The sequence below is a fragment of the Myodes glareolus genome, chromosome X (genome assembly GCF_982192425.1).
Source record: "Myodes glareolus chromosome X, mMyoGla1.1, whole genome shotgun sequence".
Taxonomy (NCBI): Eukaryota; Metazoa; Chordata; class Mammalia; order Rodentia; family Cricetidae; genus Myodes; species Myodes glareolus.
In genome coordinates, this window is record NC_142053.1 from 4,682,073 (window position 1) to 4,704,821 (window position 22,749).

Here is a 22,749-nt window from a genome sequence, read left to right on the forward strand (position 1 = left end):
CGGTGGCCCAATGGGAAACCTAATGAGACACAGATAATTGGGTGGGTCTCTGTAAGAGAGGACTGCAATCTGCCTCTCATGTTTCTCAAGATGAAAGTCTTTATGGAAGACCAGAAGCACTTGGTAAATCCAAGGGCTCATGTCATTGCCATGCCGCTGGTATCTGTGGCATAGCTCTTCTGCCTGCACTTGGAGATTATGGACATCTGAGTCAGCATAACTGGGGGCTCTCAGAGCAGCAGAATTCTGAACGACCTGTTGGCACTTGGAGTTGAGGTCTTGTCTATTCAGTTCTCTCCCTTCTTCCATGTCCAGGCATGTCGACAGAAACTGGCACCATTGCAGGTGTGGTCAGTGCCCTGGCCATGGCCCTGATTGGAGCTGTATCCAGCTATATCTCCTACCAGCAGAAGAAGTTTTGCTTTAGCATTCAGCGTAAGTATACATCCAATTAGGGAAAAGGGGCCAGGCAGGTTCTCATCCTTTCCCCAACCTGTTCAATAGCTGCGGGCATCCTAGCAGGCACATCTTGTACATTCTTAGAGGCAAAATCAGGCCAAACTGAATGTTATCCTGGACTGGAAGAGTGCATGGGGCCAGAACTCTGAAAGATCCTTATGACCTCAGATCTCTCCTTAAGGGGATGTGGGGCCTTTAGAGGCCCAGGGTCATAGCCTCTGTACTGACAATCAGAATACTGTAGTGTCCTAGAGTCTCTTTGACATGGCAGTGGACATCTTCAGGCCTTTTGTGATTCTGGAGGTACCCCTTTCTGCTCTTGAGTTCTTGACATGTCACCACTCGAATGCCCTCTGCTCCTCTTCAAGTCAGATCATTTAAAAATGTATGAACTCTTAAGTTGTTTGAGGAGTAGTAATGAAAGAGCTATCATCGAGTGATTTTGACTTTCTATGAGTTGGAATTATAGAGGCCAGATTGCTTTTGTTGTAGGCTGTACGGAAACCTGTGGGTAAATCACATAGTTCCAGAGGCTCTTAGAAGGCTATTTTACTCCATGGCGTGGAGCCTCTGAGGATACTGTTGAGGGAGAGCAGAAGGACCAGATTTGTTGGTTTTAGTTCCACAGCATCACTATGTCAAGTAGAATGTCTCCAGTTTAGGGCTGGCAAGGTTTACTTCAGGGGAGGGTGCGTTACTCAGCCATACTTTCTCCCTTTCCTTGCCTTCCTCAGATTTTTTTTTTAATTTTTCTGGGAAGCCTAGGGCCATTTTCTTTGGTTTCTAAATGTCCTTGGCATGGGCCTCTGCTTTTGGTGGCCCCTGGACCTGAGATTCTCAGGGAATGAACCTGCCTTCTGGGATTCTTTGTATGTGGGCATGGCGACTGTTTTGTCATTTGACCACAACATTGCCTGTTCCTTTAGCTCTCATAGAGCATTTTTGTCAGGGATGCTACATGCACCTGCGCTCACAAGCTTGGTGCTAGGGTGGGTAGGAACAAGGAAATATTGGGGATGAAGACTAGATTTTTCCTACCTCTGCCTGCCTCCTTCAACTGTAAAGCAAAGGGACTTTCTAATTGGCTAAAAAGATGGGGGTCCCACCCAGTGATAGCTCAGACGAGGGCAAGGATGACCCTGGATCTGGTAGAGTATTTGGAGGGAGACCTTTTGGACAAATTGGGCAAGGGTGTGCCACCCTCCTAGACTATGCCTAGAACAAGGAAATGGGAAGGTCATTATCGTCCCCGTCTCCTCCAGTCTCATTCTCAGTGCCTGTGAAGACAGAGGGAGCATTAGGGAGTTTCTGTCCCAGAGGCCTGACAGCTCTCCTCCTACCCTCCCCCCAGCAGACAGATGGCAATGAGATGCGGAGTCCACCTGCGGGCCGCTTTTGGGGCTGCCATCTCTATATACTCTTCTCAGGGAAGAGATCATGGTCCTGGTCCAAGGGTGTTTGGGGAAGAACAGCTCAGTTTCTTAGTGGCAAGAGGGGGAAGCAGGAGTTTGGATAAGCATTCTCAAGATGGCCTTGTGAAGAGGTAAAAAGGTAACACTTTGAACCAGGGCTATGGGCAAAGTTAGGAATTAACTGAGAGAAGCATGCTATTCTGTATGACTGATCAAAGTCATTAATATCATTTAGCAAATAGTTTTTTTTATTAATTTCTAGCCTGTCTCCTGCTCAGTGATGCTCTTAGACAGTGATGGGTAGGCCCTGGGAACAGCTGGAGGCCTGGATCTGTCTTCATAACTGCCGAATGTCTAATTCTATTGGAGGCACTATAGCAGGCCCATTTGTGCCATGGTTTTCTTGTCATTTCTTCTCCTATGTGGTTAGGGAAGCCAGTCCAGGATTCAGCCTTAGCAATGAACAGGTTGCAAGTCCTTCAGACCCAAAGCCTCTTTCCCTGCCCCCATGTGGGAGCCATTAGGGCATACCAGAGCGGTTCACTAGTGAGCAACTCTTGCCTTACTCCGTGTTCTTAGCTTCTTGTGGTTTCTAGGACAAAGAATTGTGATTGCAAATAACTGAATGTGATGGCCATGCTCGTAACCCCAGCATTAGTAAGGCTGAGACAAGGAGGATTGGGATTCCATAGCAATCTGTGCGACAAGTGAGTTTCAGGCTAGCCTGGTCTATAGTGTAAGGCATTGTCTCAAAACCAGGTACCCATAGGACCACACTCCCTGCAGAGACTGGAGAAGATGCTGTACCACATCTTTTAGCTGTTCAGGTGATCCAGATGCTCTTTGGCTTGTGACTACATTACTTTAATGCTGTCTCCAACATAAATCCTGAATGCAGGCATTCTGAGATCCTTACTTGTGTTGGCAAGATCCCTATCCCAGATAAGGCACCATTTACAGGCTTAACAGACGAGGTCACAGGGACTGATGGGAGAGGCCTAGCTTAGCTTCATGAGGCGGACGGGTTTCAGCAAGGCCAGAGTGGCACAAAGGGAGGGAGACTGCGAGAATCTGGGTCCAGCCCTCATCTGTCCCACTTGCTTTGTTAAGAACATGGCGGTTAGGAGCGCTCCCAAGCTGAACAAGCAGGCTAGGCAGGCTGACATGCTTACATGGGACTTGGACCTTAGACTTCATTGTCTCTCCCGCTCCTGTGTCTGTCCTCCCAAGCTGTGGAGTCCTGTGCTGCCTACTCTTGACGAGCGACACACAGTTCTCTCTTCTGGTTGCCCATCCATTCCTCTCTGGCTGTCTGCCTTGCACCTCACCTTCTTCAGGGAGAACTGTTGAAATATACTGGACTTCCTCACGTTCCCTGATGATTGATTACAAGTCACAGCCCAGACCCTGAACTGAACTTGACATTCAAAGTCCTGGCCATTTGGCTTCTCCCTGTCCCCAGGAAGTCTTCCTTCTCCATAGCCATTTCCCCTTTCTATGTGCTCTGCCTTCTCCAGGATACAGCCTTTGCTGGGGTGTCCCCTCCCAGCCTTTGTTGTCTCCCCTCTGTATTCCTCCTTTCTGCTTACTGTTCTGGCCTAGGGTGTCCTCTCCCAAGGAGCCTTCTCTCTGGCCAGTGTGGGGCTGCAGCAGCCATGCTTCATTGTGCTGCCACAGCGCCCCCTGCTGACCTTTTCGAGCCTGGATTAGCCTGCAATTTCCACATCTGACTAGACACTCAGCTCGCACCTACCTTGACTATTCTGGAGCTTTGTGAGGCAATGTCACTGCCACTGTGATGGCGCACGGTCAGGAAGGATTCCAAGGGTGCTTGTGTGGGTGGCTAACTTTGTGAAAAACAGGCGTGTGCTTCTAATGTCCACTGTCTGACTGGATTGCTGATTAGATGTCAAGCGTGGCCTCCAGTGGTTGGAAAGCCCCAGGGAGATGAATGCCAGAAGCACCTACCTCTTTGGCCTCCAACCTCTGGTGCTACCAAAGGGGTTCCCATTTTGGGAACACTCAGTTTCCCTACCAACCCTCAGGGCCAAGTACCAGTGAATCTCATGTAAGTACCCGAAAGGTTTATTGCCCGGAGCTGAGTTCTTACTCCAGGGTTCTAAGCTTCGTGTCTTGCCTTCGGATGCAGCAGAAGGGCAAGGTAACAATGCACTTTGACTTACTTGTGTTTCTTGTGCTTTGGTCCTGGAAACCTCACTATTCCCTTCTCCCTGCTTTCTACCTAGCCTCTCTCCCCGGCATTCACCAATTTGCCTGTGACCATACCAACCTGTAGCCTTTCCTGATATGTTGTAAGGCTGCCGTCTGCCACATCATCTATTCCCAGGCCCAAGATAACTGGAGTCAGGCATGTCTGTGGGGTGGTGGTGGGGCGCTCATACCCATGGGTGAACATATCCGAGAAGCCACTGGAGGAAAAAGGCTATCTCCTGCTTGCCAGCTGGGAGTATGGGCAGTGGACTGGAAGCCCAGGGCACGTCTTCCAGCTCCTGCTCATTGGCACTGGGGCCATCACCTGCCTGGCTTTGCATGGTAGTTAACCACCCCTGCTGGAGAATACTACTTACATTTTTCACAGGCCCATCTGACTTTCCCTTTGAACCCAACAGCTATTATGTCAGGTGAAAGCGGGGAAAATGACTTGTGTCCAGTGAGTTGGTCAGTTAGAATCAGAACCCATTTTCCCTGCAGGCCCTCGGTTAAGAGAGAAGACACAGAAGACTCTGTCACTAATACAAACAGGGGTGTAGTGCTGCTCCAAGTCCTTGATGGGTGACCTTTGACCGAGTGAAAAGGATGCTTTGTTGAGTTGCTTCATTGTCCTTGAGGATAATGTGTGTGTGTGGGGGGGGGGACTCAGATTACAAACTAGACTGGAACAGCTGCTCGTAGACCCTGGGTCCTCCAAGTATGAGTGGGGACAGCAGTCATTCCTGTGGCTTCCTTGTGCATGCAGCTGCTGGGAAGGTCACATGCTGATGTTTCCAGAGAAAGCCCCTGTGCATCTGTATCTGCCCCTCCTTACCCTGCATCCATCAATCATTCCCTTAACTCTTGGCTTCCTCTTTACCTCCCTGGACTCTGGGCCTCATATGGTTCTATGGATGGTCCGGAGCCCTGTCATCTGGTACCCTCTTTGCCTTGACATGGTGGCAGTGGTCCTTTATGGAAAGGGGCGGGGGGATTGTTGGGCATTTGATGCATGATGCTGTTTGTGAGGATGGTGATAGCCCTGGGCAATGTGCTCCTTGGTGGCCAGTCTTTGACTCGAAGATGATGTGCTGGGATCCAGGGACGGGGCTGATTCTGGTAGGGTTACTGTCATAGCAGACACAGTCAGGGGTTCTCAGTCATGAGGGCTCCTTTCTTTCCTCCTGCCTCCTTTACTTTGCTCTTGCTCTTTGCAGAGGGCCTCAATGCAGACTACGTGAAGGGGGAGAACCTGGAAGCCGTTGTGTGTGAGGAACCTCAAGGTGAGGACTTCTCCATCAGTGCCCCCCTCTGAAGGCTTTCCAAATTCAGTGACTCCAACACTGACTGTACCTGGGTTAGGGAGGCCCATAAGAATCTGCTTCTGGAATGTCTGCTCATTACAAAACCTTTAGGGAACCAGGTCTGCCTGTATCCTGTGACTGGTCAGCTGGCCGCCCTGTTTCTTAAGAATGGGGACACTAGCACCATGGTGATGACTTCTAGGTACTTTTGCTGCTCAGCCCAAACTATGGAATCATCTGAAAGTGAGCTCAAGACACCTTACCTCTTTGCCAGCACACACACATGTCCTGGGCATGCTTATCCAGAGCTGGGAAAGGTTTGCATCTAGACCTCTACTCTGTTTTCAACTTTTGTATGTTTGTGACAGGATCTCAGGTAGGCAAGATAGCCTCAAATTCACTTTGTAGCTAGGAGTAGCCTTGAATTCCTGATTCTCCGCTTCTACCTCCTGAGTGCTGGGGTTACAGGTGTACATTCACCTGTAATGGTCTCTAGACCTTTCAATTAGAAAATGGCTAAAGACAAGGAGACACATAGTTCAAAGCCAGATGTTCTATTATCCTCTGTGGGGTTATTGAGCACTTTTGGGGTTCAGTGGCTACCAGTAATTACAGATCACATATGGTAAGGCCAAAGGAGAGGAACATTCCCGTGGCCCAAGATTGCTCCTGGGGAAGCATGGCTTCATGAGGCAGTGAGGTAGGCCTGCTGTCCTTCAGCTGAGCCTGTGGTGGCACTGACAAGGAAACGAAAAGAGAGCAGAGCTACAGGATGGCAGCTATGGAGGCTGGTGCTGAGGAAGGACAAGGCTCTACCTGGTCTATAATGGAGAATGAGGTCCCCAGGCCACTGCTCCTGGAAGTTATCTGGTAGTACGGCACCACAGATACGGAGATGGATGCAGTGCAGAGTTGTGCATTCTGTCACAGCTGTAATACTTTCACCAACCCTGAGTGAACACCCAAGGATAGAGTGCTGTGATAAATGCTTTAGATCCACTAATCCAGAAGCATGCCCATTTTCTAGATGAGGAAATGGAGGCAGGGTTCTTTGTGCAGCCTGATAGGCATCTGCATCCAGGACTCATGGCAGTCCCTGCAGGGCTCGGTGAGCAGGCCTCGGAGGTGCTGACCTGCCCATGCAGCACAGAATTACACTGTTAACAGGACTTGGGTAGAGCAGAGGTTGCAAACTCTCCTAACACATGTCTTCTCTTCCTAGTGAAATACTCAAAACAAGAAACACAGTCTGCAGAGCCTCCACCACCTGACGCGCCCCGGATCTGAGGCCCTGTTCAGTGGCAGGTGCACAGGAAGGGTGCCACCGCTTGTGACCCAGCTCCAGATTTCATTTGCTGACCTTTTCCTCAAGTTTCTTCCCATGCCACTGGCTTCTTATTGTACTGAATTTTCTGTACAAACAAACCTTAGGTGTTTGTGAGTGTAGTTTCTGTGCCCTGTCCTGCAGAGTATGGTGACTCCTTTGCCATCGGTCCTCTGAAGAGACTTGGTGCTGAGACTTGAGACCTGCCTTGAGCAGATCACCAGCATTAGAAGTTGCTGGGTCAGAGAGACACCCTGCTCCAGCCTTAGCATGGGAAAAAGGAGGGAGTCCAAGGTGAGGGTGTCCAAGAGGATGGTGGCGACAGCACTGAAGGGGAGAGCATTTCTGAGTAAGCAAGCCCCTAGGTCCTATGAGACTCTTCATCTAGAATGCTGGAGGCCTTGCTGGGACACTGGCTACCAAGAGCTGTTAGTAGGCTGCTCGGCTAGCATCTGGTACAAGTGGAGTTTCTGCTAGAAGCAGATAGGCCAGCACCAAGTGCACCACACACACATACACACACACACACACACAAACACACACACAAACACCTAGGCGTTTAAAAACATTTTGTTCTCTCCACAACTTCAGGTTTCTATTGCTCAGCTTCCAGAGAGCTTGCCCAGGTGGAGCACGAGCTCTTTAGTTATTTTAGTGTAAGCATGTATCTCACAATTGCCTCACCCTGAGTTTAGGAATCCAGAGAACGTGGGAGCTGTGACTTGCAGGCTTGATTCCCATCTGATTTCTTAAGGGTCTCTGGCTGGCTTGGTAACCTTTGCATTGGAAATGCATTTTCTACCAGGTTGGGGTATGTGCTCACCCCTGCCTTGTACATGATCTTATTTGAGTAGCAAGAGCTACAGAGCCTGAGAATGAACATGGTTACCAGAAGCATGATTGCTGCTTTATTAGAAGCAAATGAGGAAGGGGGGAGGTGAGGGAAGGGAAGCTGGTTTAGCCGAGTGGAATGTCACTGCTGCCTTTGTAGTCGTGTAGCTTGTCCTCGCTGTCTGCTATAGTGAAGAGGGCTCTGGCCATTGTTCACAATGGTAAATACAGGAAACCAAGAACTAGGGCTTCACCTGGCCCAAATATGCCTGCTACCACCCAGTTTGGGCCAGAGCTGGCTACTTCCTGGATTGTTCCTATGACTTTTGGCCCTTGGCTTCTGTGAACTTTGCAGTGAATCCTGCAATTGAAAGCTAAGCTAATGTAATGTGAACTAATAGTTTACCCTGTCAAAAAGCACTTCAGAAAACAGCGTGTGTCACTGGGAAAGCAAGATCCTACTTACAAAACTCACAGTTCCTCTGGACGACATGATGGCCCCATATATTGCACAGACTGTGAATTGGCTCCTTCATATCCGCTGAGCTGGGATAAGGCAACACCCACCTTAAGAAACCACTGAAACCTTGTGCTGTCTAATGCATGCCTTGAGTGTGTTTGTTCTTTAAAGACTATTCATGGTGGAGGGCTGGTGGGGTGTCATGTCTCCAGGCAGCCTGAACACTCATTCTCTGTATGTACCTGTGGGCTATAAGATGCTCCTTTTGACTGGCCTTTGGTCCCAGGCAGACTAGTCTGTGGATCTGATAGGGAGGCTGGAACACTGGAGAAATGGCACCAAGATGGAAGAAAAACATGGCCTCAAGAAGCCCCCTTTATTCTTCAGCAAGTTAATTTACAAGGGAAACATTGCTTGCAAGACATGTTGGTTTCCAGAACCTTCTAACTTGCTGGTCAGATTGCTGTCAACTTCTTCAGAATTGTGCCTCACTGACACCAAAGACATCAAGAGACAGCGATGCCACCTTCTGGCCAGTGCTGAGCTAGAGGTGGCTTAAGGAAGACTTTAGTATCTGGCCTGTTGATGTGTAGCTATGGTAATCTCAGTGGGGTTGTCTACTTTACCTTTATGCTGAGGCCTGTCTGATGGCAAAAGCCCTTGAACCCCACAGCCATGATGTAAAATAAATGCCCTCTTGTGAAATTATTTTCTCAATAGCACTGGTTTCAGTGAAAAAGAGCTCTACTTTGCTCTCCCTTAGCTACCTCGGTGCCTTCTGCATAAAGCCCTTCTGCATAAAACCCATCACTCAGCCCGCAGGCACTAGCTAAGTGGCTGGACAGGCCTGGGCGGGCCATCGGCCTCCTGTTCATACAGTTTCATCCCAGGGGCCGGGCTCCTCCTTCCCACTGGCATTTTATACTTGCTGGGGCATTGTGGCCTGCAGAAGTCGTGGGACTGGTCTTCTATGTCCCTGCTGAAGGCTGAGCTGGCCAACTTGGGCTAGTCCCAGGTGATAGACGGGGAGAAAGTGAATGAAGTGGAAGAGCCAATTGCCAAGATCAGATCTCTAGAGGTGTTACTTGATAGGAAGAACTTCAAAAAAGCTCAACATTCTCGAGTGGCTTGATGCAGGGGACTGCCCACCCTGGTGTGGGACAGGCCCGCTGTCGCAGCCATTTGGGTTGTAGTTAGTACCAGTTCTCCGAGGAAAACGTGCTGGAGACTGCCAGAATCCCTGTACATTGTTTTATGTGCTTGTGTCCAAGTGTGAATTGTAAATGGTCTAGTGTTTGCATTAAACAAAATGGAATCCAACAGCTTCTTGTGTTCCGATGACATCCATCTTTCCCCTACTGTCATTTGTGATATGACACTGACCTCATTCCCCTTTCCCCAGCCAAAGGTGTGTCTTGGGCATGTTGGCGTTTTGCTATTAGCCCTCCTAAAGTGTCCAATCTCAGGGCTGGTGGGCTCACACGGCATAGGGACTGTCTGATTTACTGGAATGAGGGGAGGCTGGAGCAGAGCACCTTTGCCACAACATCAGTTTCTTCAAGAGGATGAGCATTGGCTCTACCATCCAGGTAGCTCTGGAGCATCCTGCTCAGTCCTGAAAGCGAGCCAGGAATGAGTGCGCTTTCTTCCATGGGGCACTATTACAGGTGGCAGTCTGGGAGGCAGTCCAACCCTCTTTTGCCTAACATTGGGCTCTCTTGCTAACTCAGCCATGATTCACGTGAAGAGGATGAGTAATGCCAGGCCCTTAAAGAATGGTGGCACACAGGAGGTAGTGTAATTTCACACTAGGTTTTAGAACCTTGAAAAGGTACACAGTCCATAGAGCCGGTGAGGACTGAAGAGAACACTGCATTTGCATAAGGAGAACCCACTGCCTCTGCTTACTCTAGTTCTTTGTATCTTCAACATTTCTTCAAGGTTATGAACAAGGGGACTTTCAGATTTGAAAATCAGATCACCTACCTGTTCCAGCCCAAACACTCAAGACTCACAATAAATTACTGACAACTTAGTAAGCCAATCAAGTAGCATTGGGCACTTTACATATATTAACTGTAGCAGGCGCATAGTAAGCATTCAACATGGTACTTTATTAGTACTCATTTTCCTCAGGTGGAAAGCTACTGGAATGGTCAAAAGAGACAACGAAAAGACCAGGGAGCAAACATATTATAATTTTAATTACAGGTTGGAATACAGTGCATCAGATGAGGCAAATACAATATTATACTAGCTGTTTAAAAATCTGAATCTTAAAGGCTTTACATTCTAGTACTTAAATAAAACAAACATGAAACAATTGTTTCTATAAGAAAACTACACTTCAAGTTGTTTTAGAAACAGTTCTGTGCTAGAAACATACAAAGGGAAATACTCTGTTGTGCTTCTTTAAAATCCAATGGAGATTCCTTGGGGTGCTGCAGGCACACAGCTGGAAGGACATGGCCTGACCAGGGGACAGATCCCAATCTGTGCCAGGGTGGCTGACCACCAAACAGCGGTCCCTATTGCTTCTCTGGTTCTGTCAAAGCATCATCCAGCCCACCCTGTGTTTAATAGTCCTGTTGTTGCTGGGGAATTACATAGTATTTCTAGGGAAAATGTTCCCAGTTTTAAAAATTATATGAAGGAAAAATATTGTAGTTTGTGTTATTTTCTTTTTGGTATTGACTTTGAGAGAGGGTTCCACAATATAGCCCATCTGGTCCAGACCTCAATATATAGTTAAAGCTGGCCCTGAACTCATGGCAGTCCTACCTCAGGCATGGCAGTTTATCCATTTACAAATAAGGCTTTGTATATATGAGAATAAATCAAAGCTAATATGACTTAAACTATAGTTTAGAAACAAAACCCCTAGATGATAAAAATGGAGATTTGATCTTAGCTTATCAAACTTTGAATAAATGTCTCTAGTTATCTTATGGTTGGATAGTTTTCTGTAAGAATCAGAATGTTCCAAGTTGAAAAATCATCTACTTTCTATGTATTCAGCTGTAGAAAACCCTTTAAGAATACATTTTGAAAATCGAGGTCAACATGTAGAACTGCATGGCATTGAGTTAGTAGACACTGAGCAGAGGAAGATGTGATGCATCTCTGCTCAGGGGCTGACTCTGGCAGCTTCGAACACATCTCCAACTCTGAAGGACCTAGTGACATGCAAAAATAGGCATGTCAGTGGGGGTGGGGACGCTGGCACTGCACACAGAGGAGCTGATGGGAAATTCATTCCTAGAAGGACTGCTGGAGTAGCAGAGCTCATTTGTTAACTGCAGAATGAGGCCTGGATAGCCACAGGTGGCTCTGAGAAAGGAAAAGCAAGGAAGAGCATGCTATGCTTTCCAAACCAAAGCTGCAACACATTGGTTGCTTCAAAGAATGAAAGACAGCTATTAGGTAAACTGAGAAGGGACTGTTATAAATGAAGAGACATGGTGTCCTGGTATATAGCAGGGAAAGCAGACTTGCTCTGATACGGCTGCTGGACATCTTAACAGGTGGTAGGATGCAGGGTTCAATGGCCAGAACAATTCCCAAGACTTGGTCCTTTAGAGAGCCGTCAACGCATACACAGAATTGCTGTTTGAGCCCTCAGTTTACCTTCAACAAGGCCAGAGGACTGAGCATTCATAGTTCTCTGTTACCTCTATCAATGGATGAATGGGTTGTGCCGCCTCTAAAGGCAAGTCCCAGAGTTAGAACAATATTACGTTGCCACTGAGATGACATATCTGAAATCTTAATTCAAATGGACCACACAAAAGTCAGCATAAACTCTGTTGGGCAAGAATTTCTCATACAGCACAATTCAGCAGATGACTCCTGAGACAACTATTCTAAACATAAAAAAGGACATAGGAAAATAAAGGCATGTTTCTCTTTAAAAAATACCTTGTATGTACACAGCAGTACATATTGTACGAATTGTACAGGAGGACTTCTTGCATAAAGATAACTGTAGAACAGGTGGCAGTGGTCTATTTGCCACACTAGCATTTCCTTTAGAAACAGTTTTCAAATTGTGCCGAAAGGCTGAGAGAAGCCACATGGCTTGCGATGTGTTCTATACATGAACAGGTTGTTCCTAACAAAGGACTTAACTTGGAAAGAAGTAGTAGGAAATTCTTAAGCAGAAATACCACACTGTATTCAATCTAGTTTCTCCCAAGCTACCTGTACAAGACAAGGTAGCTCACGGGGTGGGTGTCACATCTTATGCCCCCGTGAGACTGCCCTCAAGAAAGTCACAGGCTGTTCACATAAAAGAACTTATTAATAGGAGCTGTCACCTAGCCACACAAATGGTCTCTGGACCTAATCCTAAAATGACAAGCTAAAACCATTAAATCATTGGCCAGGTCCCTGAGCTGCTGGAAGACAGTAGAGCAGAAGGATGGATGGCCCAGGACACTGGCCTTGTTCATCAGACTGAGGTGTGGACAGGAGTGACTGAGTGGGTAGGCGAGGAGCCCCTCTCAGAAGCTGAGATGGCTCGTGTGGCCACCTCCCGCTGCAGATCTTCCACACGCTTCTGTAGCTCAGCCTTGACAGCCAGCAGCTCCTTGAGATTCTGGTGAATTGGCATCTGGCAGTGAACAGATAAGGCTGTTAGCATAATGCTGCTCGAGCATGGTTTGTTCCAAATACAGCATTTCAGTATTTAGGTTGATAGCCTAATGGTTCTTTACCACCCAGACACCTATGTGCCCAGACTCCTGAACACTGACCAATGTTTCACCAAGTGTAATTGACTGTCTTATAACGTCAGGGTTTCTATTTCTGTGATATTACACCAGAACCCAAAACAACTCGAGGAGGAAAGGGTTTGTTTCAGCTTACAGCTCTCAAGCCACACTCACCAAGGGAAGCCAGGGCAGGAGCTCAAAGCAGGAACCTGGAGGTAGGAGCTGAAGAAGAGGTCATGGAGAAGTGCTGCTTGCTGGCTTGTTTCTCATGGCTTGCCCATCCTGCTTTCTTATAGAACCCAGGAACACCATGCCCTCTCACATCAATCATCAATCAAGAAAATACACCACAGGCCAGTCTTATGGAGTCATTTTCTCAGTTGAGTGTCCTTCTTCCCAGATAACATTAGCCTGTGTCACACTGACATAAAACTAACCAGCACAGTGATTCCATCTCCACAAGTTAGGAGATTTTGATGGTTACCCAGGCTGTCCTGCAGCCCCTGGGGCCAAGCTAGGCATGAAAAGGCAATGGGGTAGGCAGGCCACCCTCTATCTCCATTCTCTTTGCTCTCAGGATGGAGCAAACAGGTTCAGGTGTAGCCACAAGTCAACAAGGCAGCCTTTGGAAGTGCAAGCAGCTTCTTCACAGCTACCAGACTAAGCAGTGTTCGTCAGCCCCCAGCTCCATTAGTTCTGTACTCGTGCATTTTATAAACACTTCCAGGAAGTCAGCACTCTCTTCAGCACAGAGCTCCATGTTTCATCACCTGGAACAGGAGCTGGCGGGAAGCCCCTGGAGGGCAATGCCAGCACACAGGTGTGCCAGGGAGACCAGTCCTTTGTTTCCCAACTAGTGCTTTTTCATTGCTTCACCCTGATTATCTTTTAGACCCCTGATAATGGTGGGGATGCAGAACAAAACGATAAAAAGGTCCTAGTGTTTATGCTCCTCACACCCAGCTTTCTAAGCTAACAGACACCCTCAGTACCTACTAGGAGCCCAGACTGGAGACCCAGCTTTTTCCTTATAGACAAAAATGACCTTATAGATTTCTCAGACTGGGGGTAATGTTGAGCAGCAAAGGTCACCAGCTACAGACAAAGGAGGCACGGGGAGGGTCTGGAGAGCCCTATTTCCTTTCAGGTTCATTGTACACACAGCAGCTATTGGATTTGGTCCTAAGCCTCAGGGAGACAATATGGCTCACCACATACCACTCCTCAGGACTAAGAGTAAGACCCTGAGCTTGGCCTCTAAGGCCAGCCTACTTCTCCGGCCCACCTCTCACCAGGTTCTGCTTCTATACCCTCAAATACTTGAAACTATCATTCTGAGTGTTATTGGCAATCATCCTTCTTAGTGGGATGGGAGAGACCCAGCAAGACTGACAGGAGGAGAATGAGCAAAGACAGCCAGGTGTCTCAACAGGAATGTTAAAAAACAAAACTAAAACTCCATTTTGGCAGGCTCCAGAAAGAGAAAGTCAGAAATGCCGTTATCACATAGCAAAGGCTGGCTCTAGAGGCCATTGTGCACTGGGGGAATGCTCCATTCCTCTCAAGATCTCTGTCTTATTTACCACAGCCATGGGGTCATTTAGCCCAGTCATAAGTGGTAATAATACTTTGCAATCAAGTCTTCATCAGTAACTCACATGGGGCCTTGGGAGCAAAACATGCAGGGTCTGAGATCCATGATTGCTCAGTGAACTGCTATCACCTTATATTTTCATGTAGCTTTTTGTTTGTTTTCTCACATTTCAATTTAATTTTTAGGTATGCAGAGGCATGCCTGAAGGAATAGAAAACCCTGAGGCTTAGCTGCAATGTGGTTATATTAGAGAAAATGTCCAGAAAAAGGTCAGTCATGTCTATCTCTTGGGCATGTATAAGATTCAAGCCAAGAGGCCCTAAGAGGATACCCACCGCCATACACCATACCCATCCTTTGCTGGATGCTGATACAGAGGCCCTCAGTGGCCAATTTTATTACTTTTTTGTCTCAGAAACCAGATGTCTTGTGTCCTTACTTTCTTCTGCACACTTTTCTCTACTTCAGCTGGCTCAGTGCGCCACCATTTTCTATCCATACCATCTACCCTTCCCAGTCCCAGTCTTCAGTGAACCACCCTTTCCTCCATCTGAATGCTGGCAGTGGAGAAGCAATCTTTTCTGAACACAACCTGGCCTTGCCACACAAATGTCTCCTACCCTTCTAGAATTTGCTGTCACCAAAGTTCTGCGTGGCCTCTCAAAACACTGTATGCTCAGCATGCTTAGAAGGTATTTGGTATGCGTTTGCTACATTTAAGGGAAACTATGACTTGTAGATAGCCTTCTCAGTTCTCCCTTTTGCACAGCACTGTGTAGGGAAAACAGAGTGCTGCCTTCCCGTGCTGCCACTTGCCCAGTATGACAGCATGGTGCTATGAACTACTTGGTACAGATCATGCTTACATGCCCCAATGAAGGCTCAGTGAGGCTCAGGACCTTGTTCTAGATCTGGCAGCAAATCACTGATAAAGATGGAATTTGACCCTGGACAGAGGCATGTGCATGCCAACATGTACCAGGCAGCAAGATGCTGGATGAGTTATGGTTTCTTTCTGTCATTTTCTTTCACTCTTTGTGTGGAACTTTCATGAGTATTAAGTAAATATGCTCAGTGAAACACAGAGGTGCAAGATAGCAGCAATGCTATGGCTCCTCGACATGATGAACCCTGATTTACTTACCTTTATAGGAAACTGTCTGCAGTTTGCATTTAGAGACAGATTCTCTTGCAGGTTATAGGTTTTATGAATGACTTGGTCCCTAGCACCCCTCCAATGCAGGAGTGTGCAATGAAGACGTGCTGCTAAGCACTAGCAGAAGGAATCTACACAGCTATGAGGATGCTTTCTACAACAAGATGAGTACAAAGTATGGGTATGGGCAGATGACAACTCCTGCAGTCCCTGAAAAGCCACTCAGTTCCCACAGTGCACTGACTGGGTATTCCCTAATGTTAAAGACATTCCACCCTCTCTACATGCCTAGTCATGACTCACCAAGACAACTCTTTAGTAGCCTTTTCTAAGTAATATATAAAGTGGCCAGTTTCCAACATGGTATAGCCCAACTTTTCTGTTAGTCAGGTGCCTAAGCATGACAGAAATATAAAAGAGGAGAAAGCTCCTGCAAGTGGAATACAAACTTTGTTTCCTAAGCCACATGGGAAATCTGGGCAAGAGAAACACGGTAAGTAAAGGAGAGCTATGGGGGATATAGAAGGGAGAAAGGGTGAATAGGTAAATGGGCAATGACAGCTTATTATAATCAAATAATATATGTGTTATATATGGAAATGTCATAATGAAACTCCTGCACGTGCCATTGTACAACACACACTAATAAAATAGTAATAGATTTTTGATAAATCCGATTCTACTTACTGAAAAAGAAGTGTTCATTGGACCCTAAAATAGCCCAGTACAAAAATACTGATAAGGTCAGAAAGGCAAGTATTTCTGGATTGCAGTGACGCACAGACATACCCTTTGCACTTACATCTCTGTGGGGCTCTGATGAGCCACTAGCACTGAAAGAGGAGAAGGGGCAGTAGAGGTATAGGCCATGGGGAGCATAGGGCCTGGACCTAGGGCCTGGCCTTGCGAGGGGGGCAAGTGCTGGGCTCAGTCTGATCACATAGTTTCAGAGAATATTCCTGAGGTCCAAGGGTGGCAGGGCTAGCTCAGAACATAGAGGAAAAAAGCTCTAGCCGTGTGGAACAAATGGAATTTAGCAGGAAAGCATCAGAAAATGAGGCAAGTGTGCTCAGCCTGGGCTGCAATGTCACACAACAGAAGATCAGGGGAGGAGATATGTACATGTCAGCTGAAGGGCACAGCTGAGTCCAAAAGTGAGGGCACTGTCTAGGTGAGAGAGGGCAAGCAAAGTGATAGTAGCGCCTGGAGTTCCATTCTGGGCAAAGGAAAGAGAAAGGAGTAGTTTCAACTTTTCCCTAGCTAGCGGGGCTTAGGGAAGAAATGGAGAGTGTACAGACACCAGGTGAGGGATAGATGAGGTGCAGGATACGTTTCTGTTCCTTGGATGATGAAATTATTGATATTAAAGTAAAACCTAACAATGCGTTCCTGTTAGCCATCCTTTAAACTGCCAGAGTATTAAACTCAAGAAACGACAAAAATCGCAGCAGAAGGCTGCCTCTGTATGTCATCTTTCTAGATCTAGACCCTTCCAGGCCTGGCTACCTACGTAGTACAGCAACATTTCACTTGTATTTTAGTACATAAAGCTTGACTAAGGATCAGAGAGTAAAACAGTCCCACTGGTCAGCCTTACAAAGCAGGCAGTGGTGACACACACCTTTAATCCCAGTAACCACATTAGCTAGCTTGCCATAGAAACCAGGCAGTAGGGATGCACGTCCTTAACCCCAGCCCTAGAGAGGATTATAAAACGGGAGGAGGCAGCTCTCACACACAGTCTCATTCTGAGATTCTTGGAGGCAGGATCACCATTTCAGATTGAAGTAGAGGTAAGAGCCTCTACTTCAGTCTGCTTTACTTTTCAGATCTTCAAGTTGAACCCCAATATCTGTCTCTGAGCTTTCATTAACCATGCTTCAATGTGGAGAAGATTAAGGGTGGAGAGCAAGACTGGGTCAAAGCTCTGGTATATCTGATCAGGGGAGCACTCCAGGAGCATCAAGAACTCAGCTACTGAACAGAACAAGTGGGAGGGAGGCTTGCTTGACTGGCCTCTGTTGTGCACTGTACCTTTTTTAAATGTCAAAAACCTGTTACTTTACCATGAAATTATGTAGCAGGGTGGGGAAACTTTACTGTAGCTGCTCGACAACTCATCACAATCCTCTTCTTATTACATTAGAAGTGAACATCAGTGCATTTTCCCAAGCCTTCACTGCCTCCATACGTACACTTGCAGAGGGGGGTGCCACCCACAATACCTCCCGGAAATTTATAAGATTCAGAAGCAAACACAGCAAGTGGTGTGGGAGAATTGTCTGTATTCTGTCAATCATGTTTTAAATAAACGCTGATTGGCCAGGCAGGAAGTATAGGTGGGTCAACCAGACAGGAAGTAGAGGCGGGGCAAAGAGAACAAGAGTATTCTGGGAAGCAGGAAGCTCCCTCTGCATTCCTGCCCAGACCACCCAAGAAGCAGGATGTGAGCTGAACTGCAGTGAAAGGTACCAAGCCATGTGGCTAACACAGATAAGAACAATGGGTTAATATAAGCTACAAGAGCTAATAAGAAGACTGAGCTAATGGGCCAATCAGTTTATAACCTAATGTAGACTCTGTGTGATTTTCTTTGGGACTTGCTGGCTGTAGGGACCAGGCAGGACAGAAAACCCAACAAGCCGGCCCCCATGTTACAGAATGGCGCTATGTGAATAACTGCATCCATGGAAAGCCTGAGAAAGCTTGGGAAAGAACAAAGCATGGCTTCTTGGTAGCAGCAATGTCTCGGGTTTGCTCTGCTTGCTAGAGGCAAGCAAGTGCTCTCATCTAAGAGAGGCTTCCTGACTCAGCTTTAGCTGCAAAACCCTGAAGCTCTTTAAGAGGTCCTGCCACGAAACACTTAAATTGTGGTGATAAAAAGCTAACTGTATGCGTTTCGGTTTTCAGCCATAGCAGGAAAAAAGCTGTGCCATTGTAAAATGCCAGCTTTCTGGGCCATCCTGCCAGGGCAAATTCTGACTCTTTCAGGCAGGCAGTCCGTGTGGTTAAGCACACTGCTAAAGCTTGCTTGCTGGCAGGGACCTTGAAACACCATAGAGTTGCGGCAGTGAATAAGGCTCTGGCCGGTACCTCCGCCACGAGGCTGAAATCTTAGAAAGCTAAGAAATGGGCTAGATCCAGCCATCAAAGCCACGACTTTAATCCTCTCCATAAAGACTCATGTGGTCAGAAAAAGAGATATACAGTAAAGAGAGATTCAAAGACGAAGAAAACCTCTAAATGGTTTACAGTGTGTTAAAAATATATGCAGGCTAAAGGTTAAAGTCCTTAAAATAAAGAAAGAGGGTAGTTGGGTGTGGTGGTACACACCTTTAATCCCAATGCCTGAAAGGCAGAGACAGACATATCTCTGTGTGTTCAAGGTGTGGTAGCACATGCCTTTAATCCCAAAGCTTGGGAGGCAGAGGCAGACAGACCTCTGTGAATTCAAGGTGTAGTGGCAGACACCTTTAATCCCAGCACTGGGGAGGCAGAGGCAAGTGGATCTCTGTGAGTTCAAGGACAGCCTGGTCTACAGAGTTGTTCAAGGACAAAGATATACAGAGAACCTATCTCAAAAAGTAAAAGTAAAAATAAAAGAAAGAGGTTAAAATAAAGCCACACAAAGATGGAAAATACACAGAGAATCTTGATACTGTATGCTATTATGTTCTCTTTGAATTGTTTGAATGCTGAGGAAGGAGCATCAGCTGTTAAAAGACATTTGGTTATAAATGGTGCTGAACTAATCCAAGATAGATATTTTGAAAATACCTTGACTTCAAAATTGAAGTCAAAAGGTATGTTACTTTGGAGAAGAGATTTTGCTTTTGTTTCCACAGGAAATGAAAGACTGTGGATTCATTCTGAATTAAGAAAAATCAGGTTTGATCAAGGAAGACCACCTGAGAAATCTCCAGTAGCAACAGATGGCCCTGTTGTCTGAGTTCTACATCCAGATCAGATTCAAGACTGCTGCCTGAGATGATCAAGACTCAAAGGATACTCCAGTCAGGACTTGATCATAATTCTAAATTTTCTTTAGGTTCCCATAAGATTATCAGTGCCCCCAACCAGCAGGAAGTAGCCTGAAATACTACACCCACATTCCCAAAAAATGGACTATGCATATTTTCCTTTGTTTAAAAAAAAAAGAGGGGGAACTGGTACGAGAGAATTGTCTGTATTCTGTCAATCATGTTTTGAATAAACGCTGATTGGCCAGGCAGGAAGTATAGGCTTGTCAACCAGACAGGAAGTAGAGGCAGGAAGTATAGGTGGGTCAACCAGACAGGAAGTAGAGGTGGGGCGATGAGAACAGGAGAATGTTAGGAAGGAGGAAGCAGGATGTGAGATGACTCGCTGTGAAAGGTACTGAGCCATGTGGCTAGCATAGATAAGAACAATGGGTTAATATAAGCTACAAGAGCTAATAAGAAGACTGAGCTAATGGGCCAATCAGTTTATAACCTAATGTAGACTCTGTGTGATTTTCTTTGGGACTTGCTGGCTGTGGGGACCAGGCAGGACAGAAAATCCAACAAGCTGGCCCTCATGTTACAAGCAAGAGATGATATGTTCATCTTTTCATACTTTTGTCAGAAGACAGACATGTAAGAGTTGGAACTCTAACTCAGCAAGTGGTATCAGGGTTGATATGTGGGTGGAACCTTCTGAAATGGGAACACAAAAGATGGAGCCTTGACTTAAAGAACAATAGCCCTTCAATATGTCAGTATCTACTATACACACATTTTTATAATACCAACTTCATTTGAAAAGAAAGGCCTACTCTTTTAAAAAGAAGAATACAAAATTACCTGTGGTCTCATCCGTGGATTCCATCGTACATAATAATTTACCCACAATTCCAAGTGACTCATACTAGCAACAGGATATAACACATGGTTCTCATAATTCACAAAGAAGGGATTTGAAAATTCATCTAACTGGCTATTAATATAAGACCATAAAGATATAGTCTTTGTATATATATCCTGAAAAAGAAAAAAAGCACTACATTGAAATAAGTTCTCCGCAGCCTCAAGGATTAGTATTTCAGAAAGGGAAGAATTTGGATAATGAATGAATTTAAACACTGAAAAATCTATGCACATTTACTAAGACCCACCCCCTCTGGCTATACATAGCCTCATGCTACATGTGTGCTGTTCCAGGAAAACATAGTGTTCAAGTTAGGCAGTATCTCGCAATTGTATCTGTAATGTAGAATAAGAACTTTCTAGCATCTACAGGATAAGCAGGCTCATTAATAACAAATACATATTTTATTCTGGATTGATGTTTGTTTGTGTGGCTCTTCATAATCAGAAATGTGGGTTAAATTTGTATTTAGGATCCCCTGCAATGTCATGACTATCTTCAGAAAAACACCATTGTGACAGGCTGGAAAAGTTTATATTTCCATCACATTATACCTCCCTCTCAATTTTACAGTATATACTTTAGAAATAGTGTAAGAGTTAGATTTGGTCATCTGAATAAAACACCCTAATACCCAAATATGTGGTTATAGTGGCACAGATAACCATAAACAATGGGATTTGGACATGAACACTTATAGCAACATTATTTAAAAGAGTCACAAAAAGAAAAAAATGAAATATCTATTAACTGATGAACGGACACACAAAATGTGCCCTATTCACATAAAGGAATATTGCTTAACCATAAAAAGGAATATGCTGGCATATAGATGAACCTTGAAATTGTTCCACTAGGTTAAGTAGGTCACTCACAAATATGCGCCTACTGTATGAGTCCATTTATAGGAAATGTCCAGAAGAGACAGAATAGTGGTTTCTAGATGTTGGGGATATGAGGATAACTGCTAATAGATATGGGATTTTCCAAGAGGGTTGCTAAAATATTTATGAAATTAAATATCAGCTTGTACTGAACTGTACAGATGAGTAAATTTTGTATTATGTAATCTACGTTGAACTTCTTTTAACATGAAGAATAAATCTTGTACTTCCTATTTTACAAGAATTGGTAAAGACACAGTTCATAGATTTCATTCTGCTGTTATGGGTTTCCTTTGTTTTGCTTTACACATCTTTATTGGCATTCGTTTTACATGCCATTATATTTATTATTTAATGCCCCCTTTTTAAAATTAAGAAGTTAGCAGAAGGGCTAGAGAGATAGCTTGGCTGTTAAAGACACTCGCCACTCTTAGAGAGGACCTGGGTTTGGTTCCATGCACCCACATGGTGGTTCATGCTGCCAAGAACTCCAGCTCTCTTTTGGCTCCCTAGTGTACTATATATAGATTAAAACAAATTAAAATCTTTTTTAAAAAAGTTAACAGGGTTCCATCAAACTGAACTATGAAAGTATGGATTTTGTCCTACACTTTAGAGAGCTGTAGGCTTGTTGGGTTTCTGTTTCTAGAAGTATTAGACACCTATGCTCAGACTGCTAAAACCCTGGAAAGGCTTTTCGGGCATCTCTCTTACTACTCTGTACCATTTACAAGTGGCAGTAGAACCAGGGGCAAAAATCCTTATTCCATTCAGGCCCCCTTTTGGTAGACCTTACTAGGAAAGGTACCTGAACAATAGGGAAAGCAAATACACTTACCTCTTTGATGCGCTGTTGTTCACAGTTGCACAAGAAGGTTCCAAAAAGACAGCTATAGAGGTGATCCAAAATTGTAATCAAGAATAATTCATTAAATTCAAATGCTGAAGGAAACTTAAATAAAGAGAAAAAATAAAGTTTAGTCTTAAAGTCTAATTTCTAAAACAAGTCATATTACTTATTTATGAGAGAAAGAAATGGACTACAATATGCAATATGGTCAGATTAAAAAGCGACAGTACATGCAAAATTTAGCTAATTGAGAATTTCAAGGTCAAGCCGATATATCTGGTTAAGAAACAACTATAACCAACACAATTTGTTATGTTCATCAATACCCCCCAAAAAAACCAGGTAGCTTCCAGTTTCTTACAGGGTAGAACAAAGCCCAGAGTTACCCTTCTGTCAGAAAGAACAAGAAAGCTCGATTAAACACATGAAACAAATGTCTTTAGATACTGGCAGTAGGCAACATGGAACTGTGGCCCTTGAGAGAAGACAAGTCAGTGAGGAAAGCACTATTATTGGATCTGCTTTCCATCTGGAGGCACACTGCAGGTCACAGAGTGGGGAGGAGCTCTCCAGGTTCAATGCTTATCAAAAGTTATTCAAGAGGAATTGAATATGTAATTAGGTCTGTATGTATTAGAGACTATACATACTTAAGAACTCTCCCA

General features: G+C 45.4%; 2 protein-coding genes across 13 annotated transcripts in view; one reads left to right on the top strand and one right to left on the bottom strand.

The window, feature by feature from the left end:
• Cd99l2 (CD99 molecule like 2) overlaps window positions 1-9,321 on the top strand; it is a 79,900-nt gene extending 70,579 nt beyond the window's left edge. For both annotated transcript variants that reach the window (XM_048457547.3, XM_048457546.3), the window contains exons 7-9: window positions 316-435; window positions 5,300-5,365; window positions 6,609-9,321. In XM_048457547.3, coding sequence (XP_048313504.2) covers window positions 316-435; window positions 5,300-5,365; window positions 6,609-6,673 — 251 coding nt within the window. In that variant the 3' untranslated portion in view covers window positions 6,674-9,321. The remainder of the gene's footprint in view (window positions 1-315; window positions 436-5,299; window positions 5,366-6,608) is intronic.
• An 864-nt stretch (window positions 9,322-10,185) lies between these two features.
• The window catches only part of Mtmr1 (myotubularin related protein 1), a 67,321-nt gene continuing 54,757 nt past the window's right edge, over window positions 10,186-22,749 (bottom strand). For 10 of the 11 annotated variants that reach the window (XM_085684977.2, XM_085684976.2, XM_085684974.2 and 7 more), the window contains 3 exons: window positions 22,073-22,186; window positions 20,287-20,463; window positions 10,186-12,613 (listed from right to left, as the gene is read on the bottom strand). In XM_085684977.2, coding sequence (XP_085541103.1) covers window positions 12,452-12,613; window positions 20,287-20,463; window positions 22,073-22,186 — 453 coding nt within the window. In that variant the 3' untranslated portion in view covers window positions 10,186-12,451. The remainder of the gene's footprint in view (window positions 12,614-20,286; window positions 20,464-22,072; window positions 22,187-22,749) is intronic. The other variant, XM_085684978.2, reaches the window with a different exon arrangement.